Source organism: Nematolebias whitei, chromosome 3 (assembly GCF_014905685.2).
Source record: "Nematolebias whitei isolate Nwh7 chromosome 3, NemWhi1, whole genome shotgun sequence".
NCBI classification, from domain to species: domain Eukaryota; kingdom Metazoa; phylum Chordata; class Actinopteri; order Cyprinodontiformes; family Rivulidae; genus Nematolebias; species Nematolebias whitei.
Genome location: NC_056500.1, coordinates 9,011,896 through 9,034,866, shown reverse-complemented (window position 1 = coordinate 9,034,866; position 22,971 = coordinate 9,011,896). Strand labels below are relative to the sequence as shown.

General features: G+C 41.0%; 1 protein-coding gene across 1 annotated transcript in view; it reads right to left on the bottom strand.

Annotated features, from left to right (window-relative positions):
• Positions 1-5,537: 5,537 nt before the first annotated feature.
• The window catches only part of abca7 (ATP-binding cassette, sub-family A (ABC1), member 7), a 40,292-nt gene continuing 22,858 nt past the window's right edge, over positions 5,538-22,971 (bottom strand). The window contains exons 25-49 of the mRNA XM_037674499.1: positions 21,634-21,760; positions 21,510-21,533; positions 20,505-20,650; positions 20,138-20,262; positions 19,803-19,904; positions 18,228-18,420; positions 17,277-17,371; positions 16,884-16,916; positions 16,696-16,801; positions 16,521-16,595; positions 13,864-14,033; positions 13,484-13,661; positions 12,715-12,830; positions 12,319-12,463; positions 11,378-11,501; positions 10,383-10,512; positions 9,920-10,046; positions 9,385-9,447; positions 9,128-9,234; positions 8,911-9,052; positions 8,658-8,792; positions 8,000-8,103; positions 7,739-7,831; positions 7,150-7,399; positions 5,538-6,075 (exon numbers count right to left, since the gene is read on the bottom strand). Of these exons, the coding sequence (XP_037530427.1) occupies positions 5,644-6,075; positions 7,150-7,399; positions 7,739-7,831; positions 8,000-8,103; positions 8,658-8,792; positions 8,911-9,052; positions 9,128-9,234; positions 9,385-9,447; positions 9,920-10,046; positions 10,383-10,512; positions 11,378-11,501; positions 12,319-12,463; positions 12,715-12,830; positions 13,484-13,661; positions 13,864-14,033; positions 16,521-16,595; positions 16,696-16,801; positions 16,884-16,916; positions 17,277-17,371; positions 18,228-18,420; positions 19,803-19,904; positions 20,138-20,262; positions 20,505-20,650; positions 21,510-21,533; positions 21,634-21,760 (3,342 nt within the window). The 3' untranslated portion in view covers positions 5,538-5,643. The remainder of the gene's footprint in view (positions 6,076-7,149; positions 7,400-7,738; positions 7,832-7,999; positions 8,104-8,657; positions 8,793-8,910; positions 9,053-9,127; positions 9,235-9,384; positions 9,448-9,919; positions 10,047-10,382; positions 10,513-11,377; positions 11,502-12,318; positions 12,464-12,714; positions 12,831-13,483; positions 13,662-13,863; positions 14,034-16,520; positions 16,596-16,695; positions 16,802-16,883; positions 16,917-17,276; positions 17,372-18,227; positions 18,421-19,802; positions 19,905-20,137; positions 20,263-20,504; positions 20,651-21,509; positions 21,534-21,633; positions 21,761-22,971) is intronic.

The following is a 22,971-nucleotide window of genomic DNA, read 5'->3' as shown; positions in this document are numbered from 1 at the left end:
CAACCGCCTTACCAAATTGCTGACTCATCTTTTCTCTCTCCGTCATCGTGTAACAGCTTCAGTCAAAGATAGGGAAATTAAAGTGAATGCTCACTCCGTTTCACTTTACAACATCGACCTACTTTTTAACGCACATAGATCGTTTATTAGACGGAGTCTTACTTTGGCAGAAAAATTATATCATACTACAGATGATAATAATAATAATAATAATGAATTTAATTTGTAACGCACTTTTCATTAACAAAAATCTCAAAGTGCTACAGAGTGCAACTAAAATCAATGATAAAATCAACTAAAATCTGTGATAAAATCAACTAAAATCAATGATACAATCAACTAAAATCTGTGATAAAATCAACTAAAATCTGTGATAAAATCAACTAAAATCAATGATACAAACAACTAAAATCAATGATACAATCATGTGGAGGCAGAATAGGCTTGCTTAAAAAGAAAAGTCTTTAAGCCTTTTTTAAAGTCAGTCAATGATTGTGGAGCTCTCAGATATTCAGGGAGGGAGTTCCAGAGGCGGGGGGCAGCCACACAGAATGCTCGATCTCCCATGGTTCTTAATTTAGTTCGTGGAAGGTGGAGGAGATGACTGTTCTGTGATCGTACGGACCGGGTGGATGAATATGGAGCAAGAAGGTCCTTCAGATAATCTGGTGAATTTCCATATAAACACTGATGGGTGATGAGAGCAATTTTGTACTGAATTCTGTAAGTGACAGGAAGCCAATGGAGGTTATGGAGAATGGGTGTAATATGTTCAAATTTACGAGCTCTCAATAAAATCCTGGCTGCACTGTTTTGAATATATTGAAGCTTCTGAAGGTTTTTGCCGGGTATTCCAGTAAACAGGGAGTTGCAGTAGTCGAGCCTGGAGGAGACAAAAGCATGGACGAGTTTCTCTGCATCAGCAAAAGTGAGAGATGGGCGCAGTTTGGAGATATTTCGAAGATGGAAGAAACAGGTTTTAAACAGATGCTTAATGTGATTTTCAAATGTAAGATGAGTGTCCATTTTTATTCCAAGATTTGTAACAGAGGTGGAGAGGGGGATGTCTTGTCCGGAAAATGAAATAGTCGTTATAGTTGAAGTTTGAACCTGGTGAGGGGTGCCAATCAGTATGGCCTCTGTTTTGGAGCAGTTTAACTGAAGAAAGTTCTGATTCATCCATGCCCTTATCTCCTCCAGGCAGGTAGAGAGGGCAGCGAGTGAAGATGGAGATGACAGTGGTGAAGATGATGCTCCGGTCCTGATGTAAAGCTGTGTATCGTCGGCATAACAGTGAAAAGAAATGTTGTACTGATTAATAATTTGACCTAAAGGCAACATGTAAAGGGAAAATAGCAGGGGCCCTAAAACTGACCCTTGAGGGACACCACAGGAGACACAGACAGTCTGGGACTTGGCATTGCCAAGACTAACACATTCCAGCCTATTGGAGAGGAAAGATTTAAACCAGTCCAGGACAGTGTCACAGAGACCGACCTCCACATGAAGACGGTGGAGGAGGATACTATGGTCCACAGTGTCGAAAGCTGCAGTGAGGTCAAGGAGAACAAGGAGGGAGGGAGAACCAGTGTCAGCAGCCATGAGGACATCATTGGTGACTCTCAGCAGTGCGGTCTCAGTACTGTGAGCTGCACGGAAGCCAGACTGAAACTTCTCATACAGGGAGTGTTGTTGTAGGTGGATCTGCAGCTGAGCAGCAACTGCTTTTTCCAGCACTTTTGACAGAAATGGGAGGTGAGAAATTGGGCGGTAATTAGAAAGAATGTCTGGATCCAAATTAGATTTTTTCAGAAGAGGCCTAATGATGGCAGTTTTAAGAGGCAGTGGAACTTGACCAGATTGCAGTGACTTATTTATTATTTGTGTGATTAATGGGCTTATTGCAGAGTGATTGGATTTAATGAGAGACGAGGGGAAGGGATCCAGGGCGCAGGATGAAGGCTTCATTTTCTTGATGATGGTCTCCACTTCACTCAGAACAACCTCATCAAAGCAGCTCAGGGACCCAGAATGCAGACGGGTAGATGGCAGATGAAGATCAGGGAGGCTATGGAGCTGAGATCTAATGGAGTTAACTTTGTTTTTAAAAAATGAAAGGAACAGGTTGCATTTTTGAACAGAGTCCTCATGAGACTGTTTAATGGGATTAAGGAGATGATTTATTGTGGAGAAGAGTTGTTTAGAGTTTCCAGGGCAGTTGTTGATGATGTTGGAATAATATTTGGACCGTGCTTCTTTAAGAGAAAAGGCGTAGGCTTTCTGATGTTCTTTATATGCCTGCTGATGTACAGAGAGACCAGATGATTTTACACGTCTCTCAATAGCACGGCCAGCTGCTTTCATCTTGCGCAGCTCAGCAGTGTACCAAGGGGCTGAACGGGAGAAAGACACCAGCCTTGCTTTAAAGGGAGCATGGAGGTCCAGAAGCTCCTGGAGAGATTGGTTGTAGTAATCCACAGAGTCATTTGCAGATGAATGATTGACAGCAGTCAGGGAGTGGAGATCAGAGGACAGAACCTCAGGGGAAATGTTTTTAAAGTCACGGAACTGGATAAGTCGTTTAGGATTAGGAGCAGATAAAGTTGAAGGCACTTCCAGGGAGATGACACTGTGGTCTGAGACACCCAGGCCATATACAGATAAGTTATTGATAGGTACAGTGTCTGTAATCACCAAATCCAGAGTGTGCCCCCTGATATAAATAATGTCAGTTTTTAAAATTTATTAATAATCAGAAAACCTCGTTTAATTTTTCCATTAATACAATATTTACTTTGTGAGACATTATATTTTCAGCCTTTCATTTTTAGTTTTATTTGAGCTCATTTTAATAATTGTTTAATGTTTGAAGATATTTGAACACAGTGGGAAACCTCATTAACATTTTGATGCTGAAAATTTAGCTATTGTGTTTAAAGTTTAGCAGAGAAATATCATGTGATCTGATGCGCCTAATGTTTTGTCTGAATATGTTTATGTAAAAAAAAATGTCTTGTTAAACGTCAAAACACGCTTGGTCCACTATTGCAAAAATTAACCAACTTTTTGACCATTATTAATGTTCAAGTGCTAGTTTTATCAAGTTACTGTAAGTGGCAACTTTTTTTTTAATCATGTGTTCAACATTTCAGACATTAAAGAACATATCTTTACGTCTGATGTGGAGCAAGAGAAATAAGCACTTAAAAAAATAAAGCCTCAATGAAACGCGAGTCTCTTGTTTTGAATCAGGTATAGAAATCAAACATTTTTATTTTCTTTCAGGAAAAAAACATTCACAGCATATACAGCTTTTCAAAATATGATCTGACATGGAGGTGTATATAGCTAAATAAAAAACAGCTTTATTTCACCCATCCGAAACCTGTTTTGCATCATTTCAGTACATCTGTCTGAAGATTGCAGCTTATGCAAAACAAAGAAATTAAAAACTGGAGTAAAAGAATGAAAAGCAGCTCTGAGTTACACGTTAAAACTCAGATTTAATCGTTAAAAGGTCCATTCACAGACGGAAGTTGCACACTTCAGTTACTACAGTAACAAGCTTTAAAATGCGTAACAGTGCGTTTCAGTAGCAGCCTGTTTCAGACACTCAGCAGATCTGTTTGGTTTATAGAAGCAAAAAAACAGTTTATCATAAAACATTCCTTCTTCAAAGGCCATACATTTTGATCATTTTCAGCTGATCAATATTCTTTCTTTGATTGAATTTGGAAAGTTTGGCATATAATAATACAGTCAAATTAACACGGAGCAACACCTTTATGTCTAAAGCTTTTCAGGACGAGAAGTTCTTGTTTGATTAAAAAAACACGTGACCTACAGAGACATGAATAAATAACCGCACGATCAAAAGAGAAATATATAAATAAATATTGGATTTAAAAACAAGATGATGTTAAAGAGGTAAGAAACCCAGTGAATTATCCTGTAACATCAGTTAAAATGCTCAAAATATTTAAATAAAACCGCCCTTATAAAAGCATGTAACAATTGTAATCAGCTGTTTCAGACCAGCAGCAGCTTCTGTCTTAATAAAGTGCTCTCTGGAATAAAACTTTAAGTAGTCAAGTGATGAGTCCTGAGAAACATAACTCAATGTTTGTGCTCTGAGCTCTGCATAATAATATTTTATAATAAATTCCACTGGTTTGCAAGAAGAACCAGTCTATGCCACCAAGAATAGGCGTGGCCCCCCTCGCCTGCCACCTGGCCTGCTCTGCACCCAACCTCGATGGACCTCCCTCAGGTGTTGGGCTCTTGTGGTGATAGGTTCCCAACATTTCTTCGGGCTTCGTACAGCCGAGCCCCAGGACCCAAGGCTCAACCACCAGGAGCTCGCTGGTGAACAACCCCCTCCCCCCCAAGCCTGACTCCAGGGAGGTGTCCCAGTTTTCCTCTTCTGGGTGAGGTATCCTGATGTCTTCGTTGTTGATCCATCAAGGTTTTTGGAGGGAGGCTCTGACTGATTGTCAAACCTCAGATTCAGGAGGAACAGTGTGGCTTCCATTGTAGTCATGGAACGAGAGGAGGGTGTCTGGTTTGGGAACCTCAGGGTCTCATCACTGCTTTATGTGGATGAGATCTTCAGCGTGCACTGGGAAGGTTCGCAGCTGAGTGTGAAGCAGCTGGCAGGTCCTCTAAGTCTGAGATCATGGTTCTCAACCAGAAATGGGTGGATTGGCCCCTCTGGGTCAGGGGGAGACTTTGCCTCAGGTGGAGGAGTTCAAGTGCCGGTATTTGGGCGTCTTGTACACGAGTGATGGTAGGATGGAGCAGGAGCTGGATCAACGGATTGGGGCTTCGTCCTCAGTAACGAGGACATTGCTTCGGTCTATCCTAGTGAAGAAAGAGCTGAGTCAAAAGGCAAAGCTTTTGATTTACTGGTCTGTCTACATTCCAACCCTCACCTATGAGGTTTTAATCATGACGGAAAGAACGAGATCCTGGATACAAGCGGCCAAATTGGGCTATCTTTGTAGAGTGGCTGGGCTCAGCCTTAGAGGTACAGTGAGGAGCTCTGTCATCCGGGGGGAGGAGCTTGGAGTAGAGCCGCTGCTCCTCTGCATCAAAAGGAGTCAGTTGAGGTGGTTCAGGCATTTGATTAAGATGCCTCATGGACACCTACTTTTAGAGGTTTTCCGAGCACCTCTTGCTGGTAGGAGGTCCCAGAGAAGATCCAGAAGTTGCTGGAGGGATTGTGTATTTTCTCTGGTCTGGGAACACCTTGGTGTCCCCCAGGACAAGCTAGAAAATGTTGCTGAGGACAAGGATGTCTGGGTTTCTCTCCTGGACCAGCTGCCTCCGTGACTCAACTACCAATAAGTGGCAGAAGATGAAGAAGTAGATCAAGATGATTCGAAGAAGTTATTCTGATGTTATCAGTTTTATGATCCCACATCATGGGTATAAAGCTACAGACGTGTGACGAGGTGAACAAGGCACAAGCAGCCATTATGAAGAAGGATTTCCTTCTTTTCTTATTACCGTAAACTTGAGTCTATGCTTTAAAAGCTTGGTTGTGTCATGTTACTGCGAACCCTGCAGAGTTCAAATAAACAAATTAATAGAGAAATCACAAGCTTCTGTGTCTTTGGTCCGCCTGTGGAGCACCAGTCTGCTTCACAGAGAGCTGTCCTGAGAGGTGGTGCCGACTATGAAGAGTGCAGAGGGATCTTTGTTGGAGCTCTCCTTTTTGGGTTTGGAGCTTCGGCGTTTACTGGATTTCCTCTGAAGTCCACTGTTACTGCTGCTCGCCTCTTGGGTCTTCTCAATCTGAGGGATTTGGCTCATAGGCACACTGCTGTTTGTGTTTCCATCAGACTCGACCTTGCTGACCTTTGTCTTTTTCTGTTTAGCTGCTTTTGGTTTGGCGTCAGGTGATTTAGCAGGAATCTGCTGTGATTTCTTCAGCTGAGGTGTGATCAGTGTTTGTGGCTGGATTACGGGAGGGTTAATCTGGGGAATGAAGTTTACTTGGGCTGCTCCGTTGCTGATGACCACATCTGTGAGACAGTCGTCATCAGTCTGCTCCTTCGCAAAGCTGATAAATACCTATAAAATGAAGCAGTATAGTGTGAAGATGGATTAATTTCTTAGCACAAATTTATCAGTGTGGTCAGCGATCAGGATAATAACATCCAGTATACTGCTGAACACAGATTAAGGTGGTATCTCACTGGGCTGTGACTGTTCAAAACAAGCTGGAGACTCAAAATTATGAGAGGTTTGTGAAAAAATGGTCAAACTTTCAGTTGCAGTTTTCCTGAAATAAATGAGTGCGAGTCATGTGACCATGTTTTAAACATGTTTAAACAATGCTGTTCAAACAATGTCTGATAATCCCAGTTTATTTTGTGAACAAATTTAGCAAAACTGTATTCTAGACTGCACATTATTTTCTTGCACACCTTTGCTAACATCACACCTGCTTCAGATCGCTTTGTACCCACTTGGGAAGCCACACCCACATTTGTTTATTATTTATTAGAGTACAAATTTGACATAAAGATAGGCAGATCTGAAGCACTTCTTCTGTAATTACTATTTATCAGTGGTGTGGTTTTATTAGACCTGAATTTGATCGTGGCTATTTTCTGTCAGCACCTTCTATGTAGGTGTCATAAACAGCTCTAGCACTCCTGAAACTGTTTGGGGACACCCAGGACAAAAATGAGATGTTTTTCAGATGCAGTGGTGTTGGATCAATTTAGTGCATTTTCACAAAAACAAAACAACAACCTGTCAGATAAAGACTGTCCTCATTTAGTGGCCAAGTTAAAGCTGTTATCTGGAACCTGTCTCAAACCCTTCTCAGTTGAGTTTCTGTAATTCTAGAGAGCTAGAGCCATTTTTTAGAACTGCCATCTGTTTATTTGTTTACTACATTAAGGAAACATGTATTATCTTTCAATTTTCTCTCAGCTTGAATCTCCAACTAGTCTCCAACAGTGGCAGCCAAGTGATATACTGGCTTAATGTAGTGAATTTAGAGAATTAAATTTGAGATTTTTGATGTTCAGGCTGCAGAACTCTGTTTAAATGAAGGTTGCGTTAACCTTTGTTGAAAAGTTCACAAGTTTGTGTGAGAGCTTTAAATCTTTTATGTAGGTAGATTGTCTTCCTCACCTGGTCCAGAGTGGTCTGTGAGACAGAGAAGTCTATGATGCCGAGCTCCTCATGGTTGTTGGCCAGCACTTCAAAGACATGAGCGAGGGAGCAGGTATGTGAGGCCAGCTGGTACTGCAGGATGCTCTGATGCTTCTCCTTCAGCTCGATGCTGGGGAAAGACGTCCTCATGTAGGCGTCGACGGGACAGGAGTCCAGGACAGATTTGTTGTCCATCAAACGGAGGATGATGGTATATCCATCGCCAAACCTGAACACAGAATTCAGGATTCACTACTTATACATTACGAACACAAATTTAAGGATTTAATCATGTTGTTTGTAACAACACAAAAAAAACATTAAAAGTTCTCACAGCATGAGTCTCAAACATGCACAAATAAAAAGACTGTCAACATACATGCTTGATTTAGTGGTTACATTAATATAATAGGTACGAATTGTGCCAGTCAGCTTCACCGTATATGATGAGACATTCTAGTCTCTTTTAATTTCAGCATCATGTGCGCTCACTTATATATACTTTAAAATGTCACAATATCATTGTGTGGAAGGAAAGATGTGAAACCAGCTGACTGTGTGTAGTTACCTGTTCTTCAGGTGTTGCACAGATCCAAGACACTGAAACCTGCCGTTGACCATGATGGCCATCCTGGTGCAGAGGGCCTCACACTCCTCCATGCTGACCACACAGAAAATACAACCATTAGCATTTACATCTCTCTAAAGAATGCTTTAACCCCAAATATCAGTGTTTTTTGTGGTTTTAGGTGCTCAACTGATGGATCAGTCTTCCGTTTTTACAGTGAACACAACCTTGTTTTGGTATTTTGGTGCTCTTCTTTCTTACCTGTGAGAGGTGAGTACAACTGCTCGTCCCTCTTTTGTGATGCTGAGGATACAGTTCCACAAAAATCTTTTGGCTTTTGGGTCCATCCCAGTGGTGGGCTCATCCTGATGATAGATGAATAAAAGAAAAACATTAAGAGAGTTAAAAACCAAACATTCACTGAAGGAGTGATTATCACCGGCTTTAAATGCCAGTTTTATAATAAAATTACTTTATTCTGAAGAAGAAATTAAGTTTTAGCTGTTTTGGCCAAACCGTGTACATGACATTAATGTAGTACTGTGTGACAGCGTTCAGAGTAAAAGGGGCGAATGACTCTCAGCTACTACTACACCAAACTGTAGTTCAGTATCTGTAAAAATTAGCTGAGCTGTAGCCATTGTTGTGTTTGATAAGGTCATTTAGTTGTGCTGGTTATCTTGAATCAGGTTGACTCCAAATGTTATTCCGTTGTAAATGTACATCCATCATTACTTTGAGAGTTTCATTCAAATGTATGTAGTGGTTCATGAGATGTTTTGCTAACAGAACAACACTCTGTTGCCCTTACGCCTTCAGCAGCAGGTCATAACAAAAAAGTGATGCTAATGAAGCGCCTCCTGTTTAAGGGAAGTAACTTTTAAAAGTTATTCCTTTGCATGAGCTTTTTATTCCTCACCAGGAATATAACAGGTGGCGACCCAATGAGGGAGATCGCTGTGGAGAGTTTCCTCTTGTTGCCGCCACTGTACCCTCCAGCCTTTTGGTTGGCGTACTGTGTCAGCCCTAGCTTTTTCACCCCCCACTGCACCACCTACAGAACAGCACAGAAACAATATCACTGACAGTTAATGGATTCACAACTCCAAACAAGAATGACAACACTTCATATTAATTAATAACAGCTTCAGGATTTCTTAAAGTTTAGTTGCCTTGGTGACAGCCTCCTCTGGCACCCCCCGCAGACGAGCGTACAGCTCCAGATGCTCCTGGCCCGTCAGCAGGTCGCTGATGGCATCAAACTGTGGACAGTAACCCATCAGCTGGTGGACTCGCTCCATCTCTCTCAGCACGCTAAAAAATCACACAAACAGCCGCTTTAGTGGGTAAATGTTTAGAGGAATTTAAAGTAGAGGAGACATTTTGTACCTGTGATGGTTGAGGAAAGCCTCCCCATATGTGATGGGTGTATCTCCAGTCAGCATGCGAAACGTAGACGTCTTCCCTGCTCCGTTCACCCCAAGCAGACCAAAACACTGGAGGGTAGATGCAAAACAAAAACAGAAAACAGGGGGAAAAATAAAAAGTGTTGGTAATAAAATGATAAATGTGATATTTAACTGTATGATTTACAAAAATTCTAAAAACACTGGTGTCTGCATCAGTCATTGATGTAAGTTTCCGACCTCACTGCGGGGAATCCCAAGGCAGAGACGGTCGACTGCTGGCTTTCTGCCTAATCTATAAACCTGAACAAACAAAAAGTCATTTTACGTTATACACTGAGAATTCACAGTCGTGCAGTCAAAAAGGTATTCATGAGTGAATGTGTTTGAGGATGCAAGAGGACGTACTGTATTAGGCTATAAATATTTCTACAGATATTCTTTTTATAAAAGCCTCTGTGCAGATTTCATTATATTCTGTTGCACAAGTGCTCTTTGCTAAAATGAGGTTATCTTTGTGAAAAGATTAGTTATAGAGAAATGTGTCAGACATTTTAAAAGTGATGTTTTAACTTGCTGAATATGAGTTTTCAATCGTAACACTGATATTCAAAGAAAGGCCTGCAGCTCGAGCAAAAATGTGCAAAGTTAGTTCTTATAATTTAATTTAAGTTTCCTGAAGTTTTCCTGTTTAAGCAAATTTAGTTAAAGTTAACTAGGAGCATACATTTAATGTAATTTTAGTCCAATTCAAAACAGTTTCAATTGTTTGCACCTTGCTCAGGTCTATCATGGTGAGGATGTCGGACTGAGCTTTGCCGCTTTTCACCCGTTCTCGTTCCCTTCCTACATCCTCATCTTCTGGAGCAAGAGGAGGCAGCTGGGGAACGCTCCACCACGGCCTGAACACAAACAAGATCTACGGTAATCTGAATTGTGGAATAACGTGACCAAAATATTAATATATTCATTAATATAATAATTTATTAATTAATATATTATTCCATAACAGGAATAATTTATGTATGTTAGCCGTGTATTTATTATTATTTTTCTAGAAATACGTCAGTCAACGTCAGTCATTCTGTGACAGTAAAATAAATATGTAAATACAATTTAATATTATTAAATTATACAAATTCAAACAGCAGCTAAATGTACAACAAAACATGGGACTGTCTGATTTATGGTATAGAAAAAAAAAGCGATGAAAAGCAGAAATTCAGAGGCAGTTTTACCTGAAGTAAATGAAGAACTTGTACTGCAGCAGTAAGGTGAAGATGAAAAAGACGAGACCTTCAACGGCCATCGCAAACAGGTTCTTCCCCAAAAAGTCCCACCGAAACGGGTTGAGATTTGGCTTGGTTCCTGCATTGGGATACAGAAATATCATGAACTCGTATATTCAAACAAGTGAAATTTTATAATGTAGCTAATTAAGAAAAGCTTTCCAAGTTACAGTTAAATAACAGCGATGAGCTTAAAGTGACTTTCAGCTTTAATTTCAGGGTTTTTCATAACAAAACTGCACGGCTGGTTTTGGAGTTATGCGTCTGGAAAACAAATGGCGCTACTTTTCAGGTAAAGGGCAACTAAACATAGATATACATTTAGTATGTTTGTTTTTCTTGCATATTAAAAATTATTGGCATGGCTTTGTTAACTTTTTTCGACGTTGTGATAGTGTTTTCCATTGAAATACACAAAAACGGTTCATTTACATCACGTTACAGCAATATTTATGTACCGGCATATTTATTTTTGTTTTGCAATCTGTTTGACTTGCATTAAATTCTATTTTATTTTGTAAAATGTGGTTTCACAGTTACAAGGCTCAAATGGAAATACAGCAAGCACCAGACCTCTGACTTGTCAAACAAATGAAAAAATAATAAAGTCCAAAAACTGTTCATGCAGCAGCTTTTGAACTGCAAATAAAGCTGCACATCTGAAATTACACAACTACAATCCTAAAAATACTTTCACAAAAAATATAATAAAAAAAAATCAAAGGTCACAGACTTCACTTTACACCTGTGTACTTATCTAACTGAAGCTCAAATATGTTTGATAGAATAGCTAAAATAAAAAATTCAGTCAGTATCCATATTTCCACACCTACATTTGTCACTGTGAACAGTTTTCTTCAGCCATACGGTCCTAAACAATGCATGGAATGATTAACACAAAGAAGAAGAAAAGGTTTCTGTGTAGTGACTGATAACGTTCATACCCATTCTCTGGAAGGCGTCTGCCATCGCCTGATTTTTAGCCATGTCGATGAGTCCTCGTCCCAAGCAGAAGTGTGGGAAAATCAAAAACACTATCTTCAAGATGTCGTTGATTTCATTCAGAGTCTGTTAAAACAAAATATCCACAAAATAAACAATTAAAAAAAGGCTGTAGTAAATACATTTTTTAAAATAATGCATATTACAGTAGTCCCTTGTTTATCGCGGGGGATCCATACCCTGAAGCCCCGCGATAAGTGAAAAACCGCGAAGTAGGAATAGTAGTACAAGTACTAGTTTATTTTAGTATTTAAATATAGATATATATTAAGGCGTTTTAAACACTTCCTACACTCTTGCAGTATTCTAAACAATGTTTCTAAACTCTAAACGCTCTAAAAGAGCACAGAATGTCATGATTTCAGCTCCCTGCCTCTTCTGCTCTTTGCCACCTACAAGCATTCTTGGCCACGCCCACTTCTTCGCTCTGCATGGAGAACAGCTGATCAGCTGATCAGCTGCAGCAGGAAGTTTATCCTGCAGCAGCATGGGCTGCACAAAGCTGCAGGAGGAAGCTTTTTCTGCAGCTCTGGGCTGGCTGCACAAATGTGCAGCAGGTGCTGAATAATTCAAAATAATTTATTTTAAATAAAAATTCCATGCCGATCTTGTGGCTCATCCATCAATCAGCCAACTGTGTGTCATGTCCAATCTTATTTTGAAAAACCGCGATAGAGCGAGTCTACGATAAATGAACCGTGAAGTAGCGAGGGACTTTCATTAATGGCTGTTGACATCAGACAACGTTGCTTCTATTAAAAAAAAAAATCAATATTTTTCTAAAACAGCTGACTCAGCATTTGATTTATTTTTGCACATTGCTATGACAAGTTTGAAGCAATGATTTTATTTTTCTGTCTTTATTGGTTTGTGCAGTTTGTACCTCATCTAAAAACATTTCCAGCACGAAGGTGGCGATGCTTCCGTTGATCCCGATGAAGAGGTTGATGCAGGTTAGAAACACATAAGCTGTGCTTGGGATGGAAAAAACAAAGCATGCTGGGTACATCAGAGGAGTGATGGACCACCTAAAAACGATAAACATTTGTTTTCTTAGAGATGGTAAACTGGGACAAAAATTAAATTAGCTGCTTCTAGTTTAGTATAAAGTACAATTCTGAGTGTGAATAAAATTAAATAAAGTCTTTAGCTCATGATTTCAAGGCCACAGATTATTTATCAGCAGATTTGGTAAAACATACAATGAAAAAACACAAATTCAAATAATGTGAGGCAGCTTAAATATGGGCAGACATCTTTAGAGTTTGCATCAACAGACCCGTAAAGTAAGAGGAGGAGGACGAGAGCAGGCAGGTTGGTTTCAGAGACGTATGCCTGCTGCTGAAAACCGATGAAGATCAACAACACTATTATGGCCGGGACGGTGTAGTTCAACTGAGAAAATGACAAAAAAATAATAAAGGATTAGTCTTCCTTGAACAAATGCATATTGCCCTCCTGCCTTTCATGCCAGACCATCTGATAATGAGAAATTAGGGCGATGTAGCCATTTTGGTCAAACCTTGACTATGCACAATCTCATGCTCAGAGAATGTGGTGTGAATGACCCAACTATTACCACATTAAATAGACTTATAGCTATTTTAGTGTTTTTTAAGGTCAGTTGACTGTAACAGCCATCTTAAATTGGGTTTATTTCAAAAGTTTATCCATTGTAGATACACATCCAATAAATACACTCCACAAGTTTCACCACCAATGGTTCATTAGATACTTTGGTAACAGACAGACAAACACATGCACACACAAAGACACAAAAGACATAATCATCTGACTTTTCATCTTTCACCTTTTTTGGGCTAAAATTGTTGTCTAAGCCAGTTACATTTATTCTCTAATGGAAATAATTGATTATAAATCAAAGTATTTTGTTCCCTGCAAAGACATTGGGGCACCAACATTCTTATTTTTTGCAACGCCACAAAATTAGCTTGTTTCTATTCCAAAAGATATTTGTATAAGCAAAACAGGAAGCACACTCCATCTTTTAAGTCTGAGAGTGTTGTCAGAGAAGAATAAATACTGACCATGTCCCAGGTGTAATTGGCCAGCCAGTAAAGGACTGGTTTGACCCCGCTGACAAACTGAAGATGTTTGGCCTTGCTGACTCGCTCCTCGATCAGAAACAGGACAAAGCTGGCCGGCACGAAGGACATGGCAAAGATCACACAGATGGACACCACTACATCCACTGATGTGGTCATCCTGAAAGAAGAAGCAGGGAAATACTTTTTGATATATTTTTTGATTGCTTCTGAACATTTTCATAATACTTAAAGTTGCTCCATTCGTTTTCACTCATGCTAGCACAAAAAGTTACCTGTTATTCCAACGTTTTAATATCTAATTCCTCATAATCTTCTGATCCATCAGACTTAAAATACTCAAACAAAAGCAGTCAACTTACATGGCTAATTCGGTGAGTTGCTCCTTGCTGAGGTTGAGAGGGTGATTATAAACGGTGATGCCGTGTCTCCTCCTCTCTGGTCCTGGCGGCAGGCTTGCTCTCAGCAGGCCATTATTCATCACGTTGAGAAAAGACACCATGGCGTGCCAACCTTTGTTGTTGTACCACACCTGAGCACAGAAGAAGTCAATACATTTAACCTCTTTTGTCCAATTTGATCACTACCTGGTGGTGAGTTGGCTCCGATGGTGGGGGAGGATGCCGGTCAGACATGGCAGGTCCAAATGTATTACGACGATTTGCTGGGAACGTCTGGCAGAGTCTCCTGTGAGACGGAGCTTTAACTCTCACCTCCGGGAGAACTTCGAATATGTTCCGGTGGAGGTGGGGGACATTGAGTCCGAGTAGGCCATGTTCTGTGCCTCTATTGTCGAGGCAGCTTACCGCAGCTGCGGCCGCAAGGTTGTCGGTGCCTATCGCGGCGGCAACCCTCGAACCCGGTGGTGGACACCGGCAGTGATGGATGCTGTCAGGCTGAAGATGGAGTCCTATCGGGTCTTTTTGGCCTGTAGGACCCCGGAAGCAGCTGATGGGTATCGGCAGTCCAAGCGACATGCGACTTGGGTGGTCGCTGAGGCAAAAACACGGGTATGGGAGGAGTTCGGATAGGCAATGGCGAATGACTTCTGCACAGCTTCGAGTCGATTCTGGTCCACCATCCGGTGTCTCGAGGGGGAAAGCGGTACACCACCAACACTGTTTATAGTGGGGGTGGTGTGCTGCTGACCTCAACTCGGGATGTTGTGGGTCGGTGGGTGGAATACTTTGAAGACCTCCTCAATCCCACCGAAACGTCTTCCACTGAGGAAGCGGAGCCTGGGGACTCTGGGTCGGGCCCTCCAATCTCTGGTGCTGAGGTCACCGAGGTGGTTAAAAAGCTCCTCGGTGGCAGGGCCCCAGGGGTGGATGAGATTCGCCCGGAGTTCCTTAAGGCTCTGGATGTTGTAGGGTTGTGTTGGCTTACGCGACTCTGCAATATTGTGTGGACATCGGGGGAAGTTCCCCTGGATTGGCAGAACGGGGTGGTGGTCCCCCTATTCAAAAAGGGGGACCGTAGAGTGTGTTCCAACTACAGGGGAATCACGCTCTTAAGCCTCCCTGGTAAGGTCTACTCGGGGGTTCTGGAGAGGAGGGTCCGTCGGATAGTCGAACCTCGGATTCAGGAGGAGCAGTGCGATTTTCGTCCTGGTTGTGGAACACTGGACCAGCTCTACACTCTCAGCAGGGTCCTGGAGGGTGCGTGGGAGTTTGCCCAACCGGTCTACATGTGCTTTGTGGACTTGGAGAAGGCGTTCGACCGCGTCCCTCGGGGAACGTTGTGGGGGGTACTCTGGGAGTATGGGGTACCGGGCCCTTTGATACGGGCTGTTAGGTCCCTGTATGACCGGTGTCAGAGCCTGGTCCGCATTGCCAGCAGTAAGTCGGGCTTGTTCCCGGTGAGAGTTGGACTCTGCCAAGGTTGCCCTTTGTCACCGATTCTGTTCATAACTTTTATGGACAGAATTTCTAGGTGCAGCCAAGGTGTTGAGGGGATCCGTTTTGGTGGCCTTAGGAAGCGGAGACTGAGGACTCTGGGTCGGGCCCTCCAACCTCTGGTGCTGAGGTCACCGAGGTGGTTAAAAAGCTCCTCGGTGGCAGGGCCCCAGGGGTTTTTGCAGATGATGTGGTCCTATTGGCTTCATCAGATTGTGATCTACAGCTTTCGTTGGAGCGGTTCGCAGCCGAGTGTGACACAGCTGGGAAGAAGATCAGTTCCTCCAAATCCGAGGCCATGGTCTTGAGCCGGAAAAGGGTTGAGTGCCCTCTCCGGGTCAGGGAGGAGGTCCTGCCCCAAGTGGAGGAGTTCAAGTATCTTGGGGTCTTGTTCACGAATGAGGGAAAATGGAGCGTGAGATCGATAGGCGGGTAAGTGCAGCGTCTGCAGTGAAGCAGGCGCTGTACAGGTCTGTCGTGGTGAAGAGAGAGCTGAGTCAAAAGGCGAAGCTCTCAATTTACCGATCGATCTACGTTCCTACCCTCATCTATGGTCATGAGCTTTGGGTTGTGACCGAAAAAACAAGATCTCGGATACAAGTGGCTGAAATGAGTTTTCTCCGCAGGGTGTCTGGGCTCTCCCTTAGAGATAGGGTGAGAAGCTCGATCATCCGGGAGGGACTCAGAGTAGAGCCGCTGCTTCTCCACATTGAGAGGAGCCAGATGAGGTGGCTTGGGCATCTGGTTAGGATGCCTTCTGGACGCCTCCCTGGTGAGGTGTTCCGGACACGTCCCACCGGGAGGAGACCCAGAGGAAGACCCAGGACACGCTGGAGGGACTATGTTTCTCGGCTGGCCTGGGAACGCATCGGGATTCCCCCAGAAGAGCTGGCCCAAGTGGCTGGGGAGAGGGAAGTCTGGGTCTCCCTACTTATGCTGCTACCCCTGCGACCCGGCCCCGGATAAGCGGAAGAAAATGGATGGATGAATGGATGTCCAATATGTAGGAAAAGGTAAAGCCAATAAATACAGTCAGCAAGTTAACATCACTTCTGTGTGTCAAAAGGCTCTTCCTTAAAAAACTAACAAAAAAAACCAAAACATGAATATCGAAATATGCTCACCTTGACACTGTTTTCACTGTGCATTTCTCCCAAGAACTCAGGCAGCTTTTTCAACAGGAGATCCACTGAACTGTTCTGTGATGAGCAAAACAACATTCAGGCAGGAGAAGTAAGTAAATAAGCGTGAATCACACAGAAGGCACTGATGCAGCATAAAAAAAGAAACAGTCAAAACCTGTTCCACTTGGTAATGTGTCCTGATTGCCCTGACGGAGTCTTGGAGGTCTTGCACCCTGGATACGCTGTGGGTGGCGTTACCTCCGAGGGAAAAGCCTCCGTATCTAAAACAAATAATTCAATATTAACATTTTAAAATAATAAGAGTCATATATTTTGTCTCTGAAATTAAATGTTACTGTTTACCTGAATTCATTCACCCACTTCTTGGTATTAAAACTGAAGGGGAAGAAATAATAGAAGGTTTGGTGTTCAGGCTTTGACTCATAATAAACTCAAAGGTTTAACAGTGTTTTAAAAAGGCAAATACAAGACAAGACAGGTAACTATTCAAATTTGTTTGCTGAGCTGAAGAAATTTGGTCTGTTATCATCATATCCAATAATAAAAATAAATTAATAAAATTCCATCTTGGCACAGATAAAGCAGGAGGCTTTCGGTGCACTGTAAATTTCCAAAAGTTTTATAAACTGAAAAAGACCAGTAAAGTTGATGATGTTTGACTTTTTTTAGCTAGACATTTATTTTTTTTTGCTCCAGAAGTGACCGATACTGTGACAAACTGAGCGAACAGAGTACCTTTTCTTGAGGATTTGAGAGTAGGTCTTCACCAGGTAATCAGAGATGTTATAACTGGTCAGATTTTGGAGGATGTCACCTGTCAGTCTCTTAATCTGAAAAAGGTTTATTTTAAACAATAAGAGCCCATATAGAAACATGATTCTATGTTTTTCACTATAAAACACATCATGAAAATGTTGAAATGTGCAGAAATACTCTCGTCTTCATGTCAGGGTTCAGTTACGAGAAATCGGGCATGGATATTTTATGTTTAATCTGATTTTCTCATGTAGAAAAATGAAAGCTATTAATTCTGTGAAGATTAGGGCATAATTTGAGTCATATCCTGCCGGAACAGGATCCGGGAACTCTCTTATTTTGACAGGGAGCGTTCCGGCAACTGTTTGCTTGGATCCAGTAACTCTCAGGCTTTACTATTAATAAAGTTATGAACAAATATGACTGCCTTGAACTAATAAAACTTATATTTAATATGTAAACTGAAAATAATTACATAAAAACTCATTTTAAACACAACAGACGGCTCAGCACAACTTCTTAATATCACATACGATCATCTGCCCCTTCATGTGAAGCATTTCCGCCTTTACCCTAAAAACAATCTTCGCCCCTAAAAGAGTGGTGGGGATGAGTGCACGGAGGTTTCACATGTGGAGTCGGACAGCGAATTCAGCGGAGAAGAGTTGGCTCAGAACCGTCAAGTAAGGGGGTGGGGGATTTGAGTGTTTACAAATGTAGGAAAACGTAGATGTTTAACAACCCGTTAAAATACACCAAAATGCAGGAAATCGCATCTACTTTATTCAAAATGTTCTGGGGGAGGACCCCCAGACTCCCACTCCCTACCATCAGCCTGCCCGCTCGCTATTAGCATTCCAGCATTGATCGGCTTACAAATTAAGCCCTGGCGGAGATGATAAATCGGTGCTGATCTGACAACAAACTGACCTGTGGAGGAGGAAGTCCACCGGCGCCCTCGGGACATTCAGGAAGCATCCGGCGGATGTCCTCTGTGCTGCACTGACAGTCTGGTGAGGGTCTGTTTCTGCTCCAGTTCCCTCTGCTGAACATCTTCCAGGTGGAGAAAGGCACATGTGGCCTCATGAACTGCCCCCCCCTCTCACTTTCACACTCAGGACTTCTGCACACAGTAGGCAGATGCTTAATGTTAGGTTTGAGCACTTTTAACAAAATAAAATACAAAGTCGTGAAAATGAAATTGGTAATAAATTTTATGGTTTTTATTTCAACAACACACTGAAAAACGTTTGAAAAGTGTGTTTACCATTACGTCACACTGACTTAAAACAAACTGCTTTATTAGTTTAAGAAATGAGAACAGTTCTTGCTGCAGAACTGTGTGCGAGGACTCCATCTTTCCTACATTGAATGCAAAATTTCAGCTGCATTTGTTTGTTGCTGTCTGTGTTTGCTCTTTGTAACAAACCACACATTTACAGACTTGGACTTCAGACTGACCCATCATATGCAGACTCTGTGTTTATGAAACCACTCTGCTGTAAGGTGTGTATGGTGAGCTCAGACTTTGTCCTGCTGAAAAAAAGAGACCTTACCTTCATGGTAGTACTGTATGTCTTCTAGATTTTTAAATTGAACAAGTTACCAAGAAAATTAAATGTTTTCAAAAATGTTACATGTATTATAGTTACCGGTGTAATTTATTAGTTTCTAAAATATTTTAAAGTGAACAAATACATAATTTTTAGGGTTAGCACAAACCAAATTCATCGTGTTTTGAAAATACAAACACAAGTGCTGACTTTTCTGTCTTCTGTTAATAGTAGGGATGGTCTTTCACATCTTTTATTTGTAAAACCTGATGAGTGTTTTATTCCAAAGGAAGCTGAAAAAATAAAATCAACTGATTACAAACATTTTTCTGTCCAAGACGGCCTTGTGCACAAATAGTGCTTTTAAAAAAAATCACTAATTATAACATAGTAGGGTTTCTGCACTTTTCAGTCTGTTGTATTTAAGACTTTATGGACTATTTGTAAATCATTCTCATTCAAATGTAAGATTTACTTAAATGGCAAAAATATATGGCATATTCTGAGCCTTCAATCCAAATCCAATCTAAATCATCAACAAACTACAACAAACAAACAAACAAACAAACAAACAAACAAACAAACAAACAAACAAAAAGACAGAAGAAGTAATTAATACGTTTGAAGATGCACTTTAAGATTTAAGACTGAGTTTGTTTGTGTCGCCTCGGACTGATGAAGTCTTTTGGATGAAAGACGAAACGTTTCAACAAAAACAAACCGTCCGGAGGACCTGACTCAACATTGTTGTACTTTAAGCTGTATTTTAAGTCCCAAAATAAAACATCCGGACAAGTTTAAGAGCATGCAGAAAACCTGAAAAAAATACTGCTATCGTGTTTCCACATTTATGTCTTATGTTTATGTCTGGACTTTTACAATGTCCATGTTTTCACTACTTCTTCCACTTTTTACTTAAGCCACTGAGATGTGTTCAAATATGTGATCTTACATGCTGTTGTCCTCCTTTTCCATGCACTTGGTCCCAAAACCGGGCTGGTCCAGTAAAGCTTCCAGCAGGTTCTCTATGACCAGGTTCCCAGGAGCATCATTGCTGTAATTATTCAATCAGAGGAAGGATGAATATTTCAGATTAACAATGCAAAAAAAAAAAAGCAATGAACGGAGATCAACCTGCAGTTTTCTAACTTCTGGCCAGGCAATGGAGCAGGTTTTATCAGTTAATGTGCCTCATGCATGAAAACAGACCCATTCATTGATATTGTGCCTTATAGTCTGAAAAATAAGGTAAATTGTGAAAAGGGGAATAGTTGCATAAAGACTTACCTGAAGAAGGTGTACTGTTCTCCATACATCCAGGGCTGCAGCTCGAGCGATGGGTACTTCCCAAACGGAGGAACAAGGAGGGTGAAGAGGAGCGCGATCAGCACAAACAACGCTGGCAGTACAATCTGAAACAAAAACAAAACCCTTCAATGTGTCTGACTGCAAAATGCAGAAAAAAAATACAGTTTTGTTGATAATTACAAAATGTTCCCAATAATTTGAAAGACAAGACAAATCATTAAGCCAAAGGTAAAAATATAAATAACTTAAGACAAAGACTCAAAAAGTATTTAGTTAACTAAATGAGCATATGTTACTTAAAACATGAATTCCATGATAAGAATTTTTTAAAACCTATTTGGCTAACCTGAGCAAAGATGCCTCTGTGGCTCCTTCGAGCATAAAGCCAGCGCTTGATGAAAAGAGCTTTGAACTGCTGCCAAAACAGCCGCCACCCCGTCAGAACCACCCCACCAAGACCATCTCCACTCAGCAGGTCTGTCTCCTGATGCTCTGCGGGCAGAAAAAACAGAGTGGGAACTTCCACTGACACACCTGACTGATAAACATGTGGGCTCAGACACGAAGGAAAAACTCAGTACTCACTTGAAAATAGCAGGGATGCACGATATTGGATTTTTGGCTGATAACCGATATGCCAATATGTTAAAACTTATTTGGCCCATAACCGATACAAATACCAATATTTTTTCCTAGATCTACTTACAGAGACTACATAGCTTTCTCTGCTGCGAAATTAAAATACTACATAATGTGTCCTGCTACCAAATGCAGATGCCAAAAAGGGGTCTGAAAATGATGTAACACTTCAACTTGGATTATGTTTAATGTCAAATTTATTCATATTTACTCTCTCTAACACAATGACAACACTCGAACAGTGTAAATTTGCACAAATCTAAACTCAACCTATTCATAAGCGACAAGAGAAAAGTGCATAAGTAGTAGTGCAATAGATTTACTTGACAGTTTCTTAAATTAAAAAATAACAATACAGAAGCCTTTATATCGGTGAGTTTTTTTTTAATGGAATGGCCGATGTCCGATATTTAACTTTATCGCTAATATCGACCGATACCGATACCATGCCGATAATATTGTGCATCTAGAAAATAGGACTAAACTTATTTAGAGTAATGCTTATAAAAATGTATGTTCATTTATTTAAAAACAAATAAAAAGTAGTTCAACCCATGCAAACGGCTACTAAAACTCTATCTTTCTTTTTAATCTTTAAGTTATCAAGTAGAAAAAATAAATGTTCTAGTGTTGTAAGTAAACCTAATCTTAGGAAAAAACAAAAACCAGTTTCATCTATCTATTATATTTTTTATTTTTAAACTAAAGGTACCTTTTTTTCTGTGTCTTTTCCTCTCTGGCAGCGTTATAAAAGCAAACAGTCAGTTTGGAGGACAGAGGACCACAGATCGTATAAATGATGAGTGACATGTACAGAAAAGACTGTGAGGTCATACCTGTCTCTGGATCTTCAGCTGTTTGTTCCTCGGCTTGTTGCACGGACGGCTGTGAGCTGTGGGGGGGTTCTGTTGGCTGCTCTGGATCAGCGTCAACGCCAGTTTCCTCCGCCACTCGCAGAAAGATCTGAAAGATATTAGGAATGTTGGTGTTAAAAAGCTGTACCCTTCTGAGAGAAAAGAAATCTAACAACAGTTCAAACCAAAATATGCTCTGTTTTTGTTGGTCACATTAATAAACCAAACTGGCTGTTTAATGGACCAAGCTGCGGACACCAAATGGCAGTAATTTCACACAGAGGTCAAAGGAGCAGAGTTTCTGATTCACACAGAGTAAACCCATTAAGCTCATTATGAGCGTGACTGCTCCACAAATATCCAGGTTTCGTGGTAAGACTTGGCCGTGTTCCTGTACACACACAGGCCAACCTAGCATCATGTGAAAGTCTTTTCAGACACACAACCCGCTCTGCTCTTCCATGATGTGCTGCTCGGACACCGCTGCAGCCCCCATTAGGTTTCAAAGGATCTGCGTGTCCTTGTGACAACCTAAATCCTGTTCCTTTTCATTAGTGGTTCTGCATGGAATAGAGTTTTTAAACATGCTTAGAACCATCAAGTTTATGCACAAAATTTTCTGTATCATAGATTTAGGACCCGAAAAGGATGAAGCGGGTAAATATAATAGATGGATGGATGGATTAAGGACAACAAGCACAATATCACCTTGCAATGTGCTATAATTAAAATATTTAAAGACTATTTGACCTAGTGTACATTAAACAATCTGTTAGGAGATTCAGTTTAATAGCAAGTAAACTACTGATGCATTTTTATAAAGTTGTAAGTCATAAATATGTTAAATTAAACATTTTCTATTCGTTTTTAGATCAGTGTCCAACAGATGTCTTACTAATTTAATCTTATCTTCGAATTATGTTGTTGGAAATCCATTAATTGTTTCCCTGATTTTAGTACAGTAGTCCCTCGCTATTTAGTAGTTCGTGTATCGCGGACTCGCTCTATCGCGATTTTTCAAAATAAGATTGGACATGACACATAATTGGCTGACTGATGAAGGAGCCGTGCGATTGGCATGGAATTTTTATTTAAAATGAGTTATTTTAAATTATTTAGCACCTCCTGCACCTTTGTGCAGCCCATACTGCAGGATAAACTTCCTGATGCAGCTGATCAGCTGTTCTCCAGAGCGTAGAAGTGGGCGTGGCCAAGAGCGCTTGCAGGTGGCTGAGAGCAGTGGAAGCAGGGAGCTGAAATCATGACATTCTGTGCTCTTTTAGAGCGTTTAGAGTTTAGAAACATTGTTTAGAATATTAC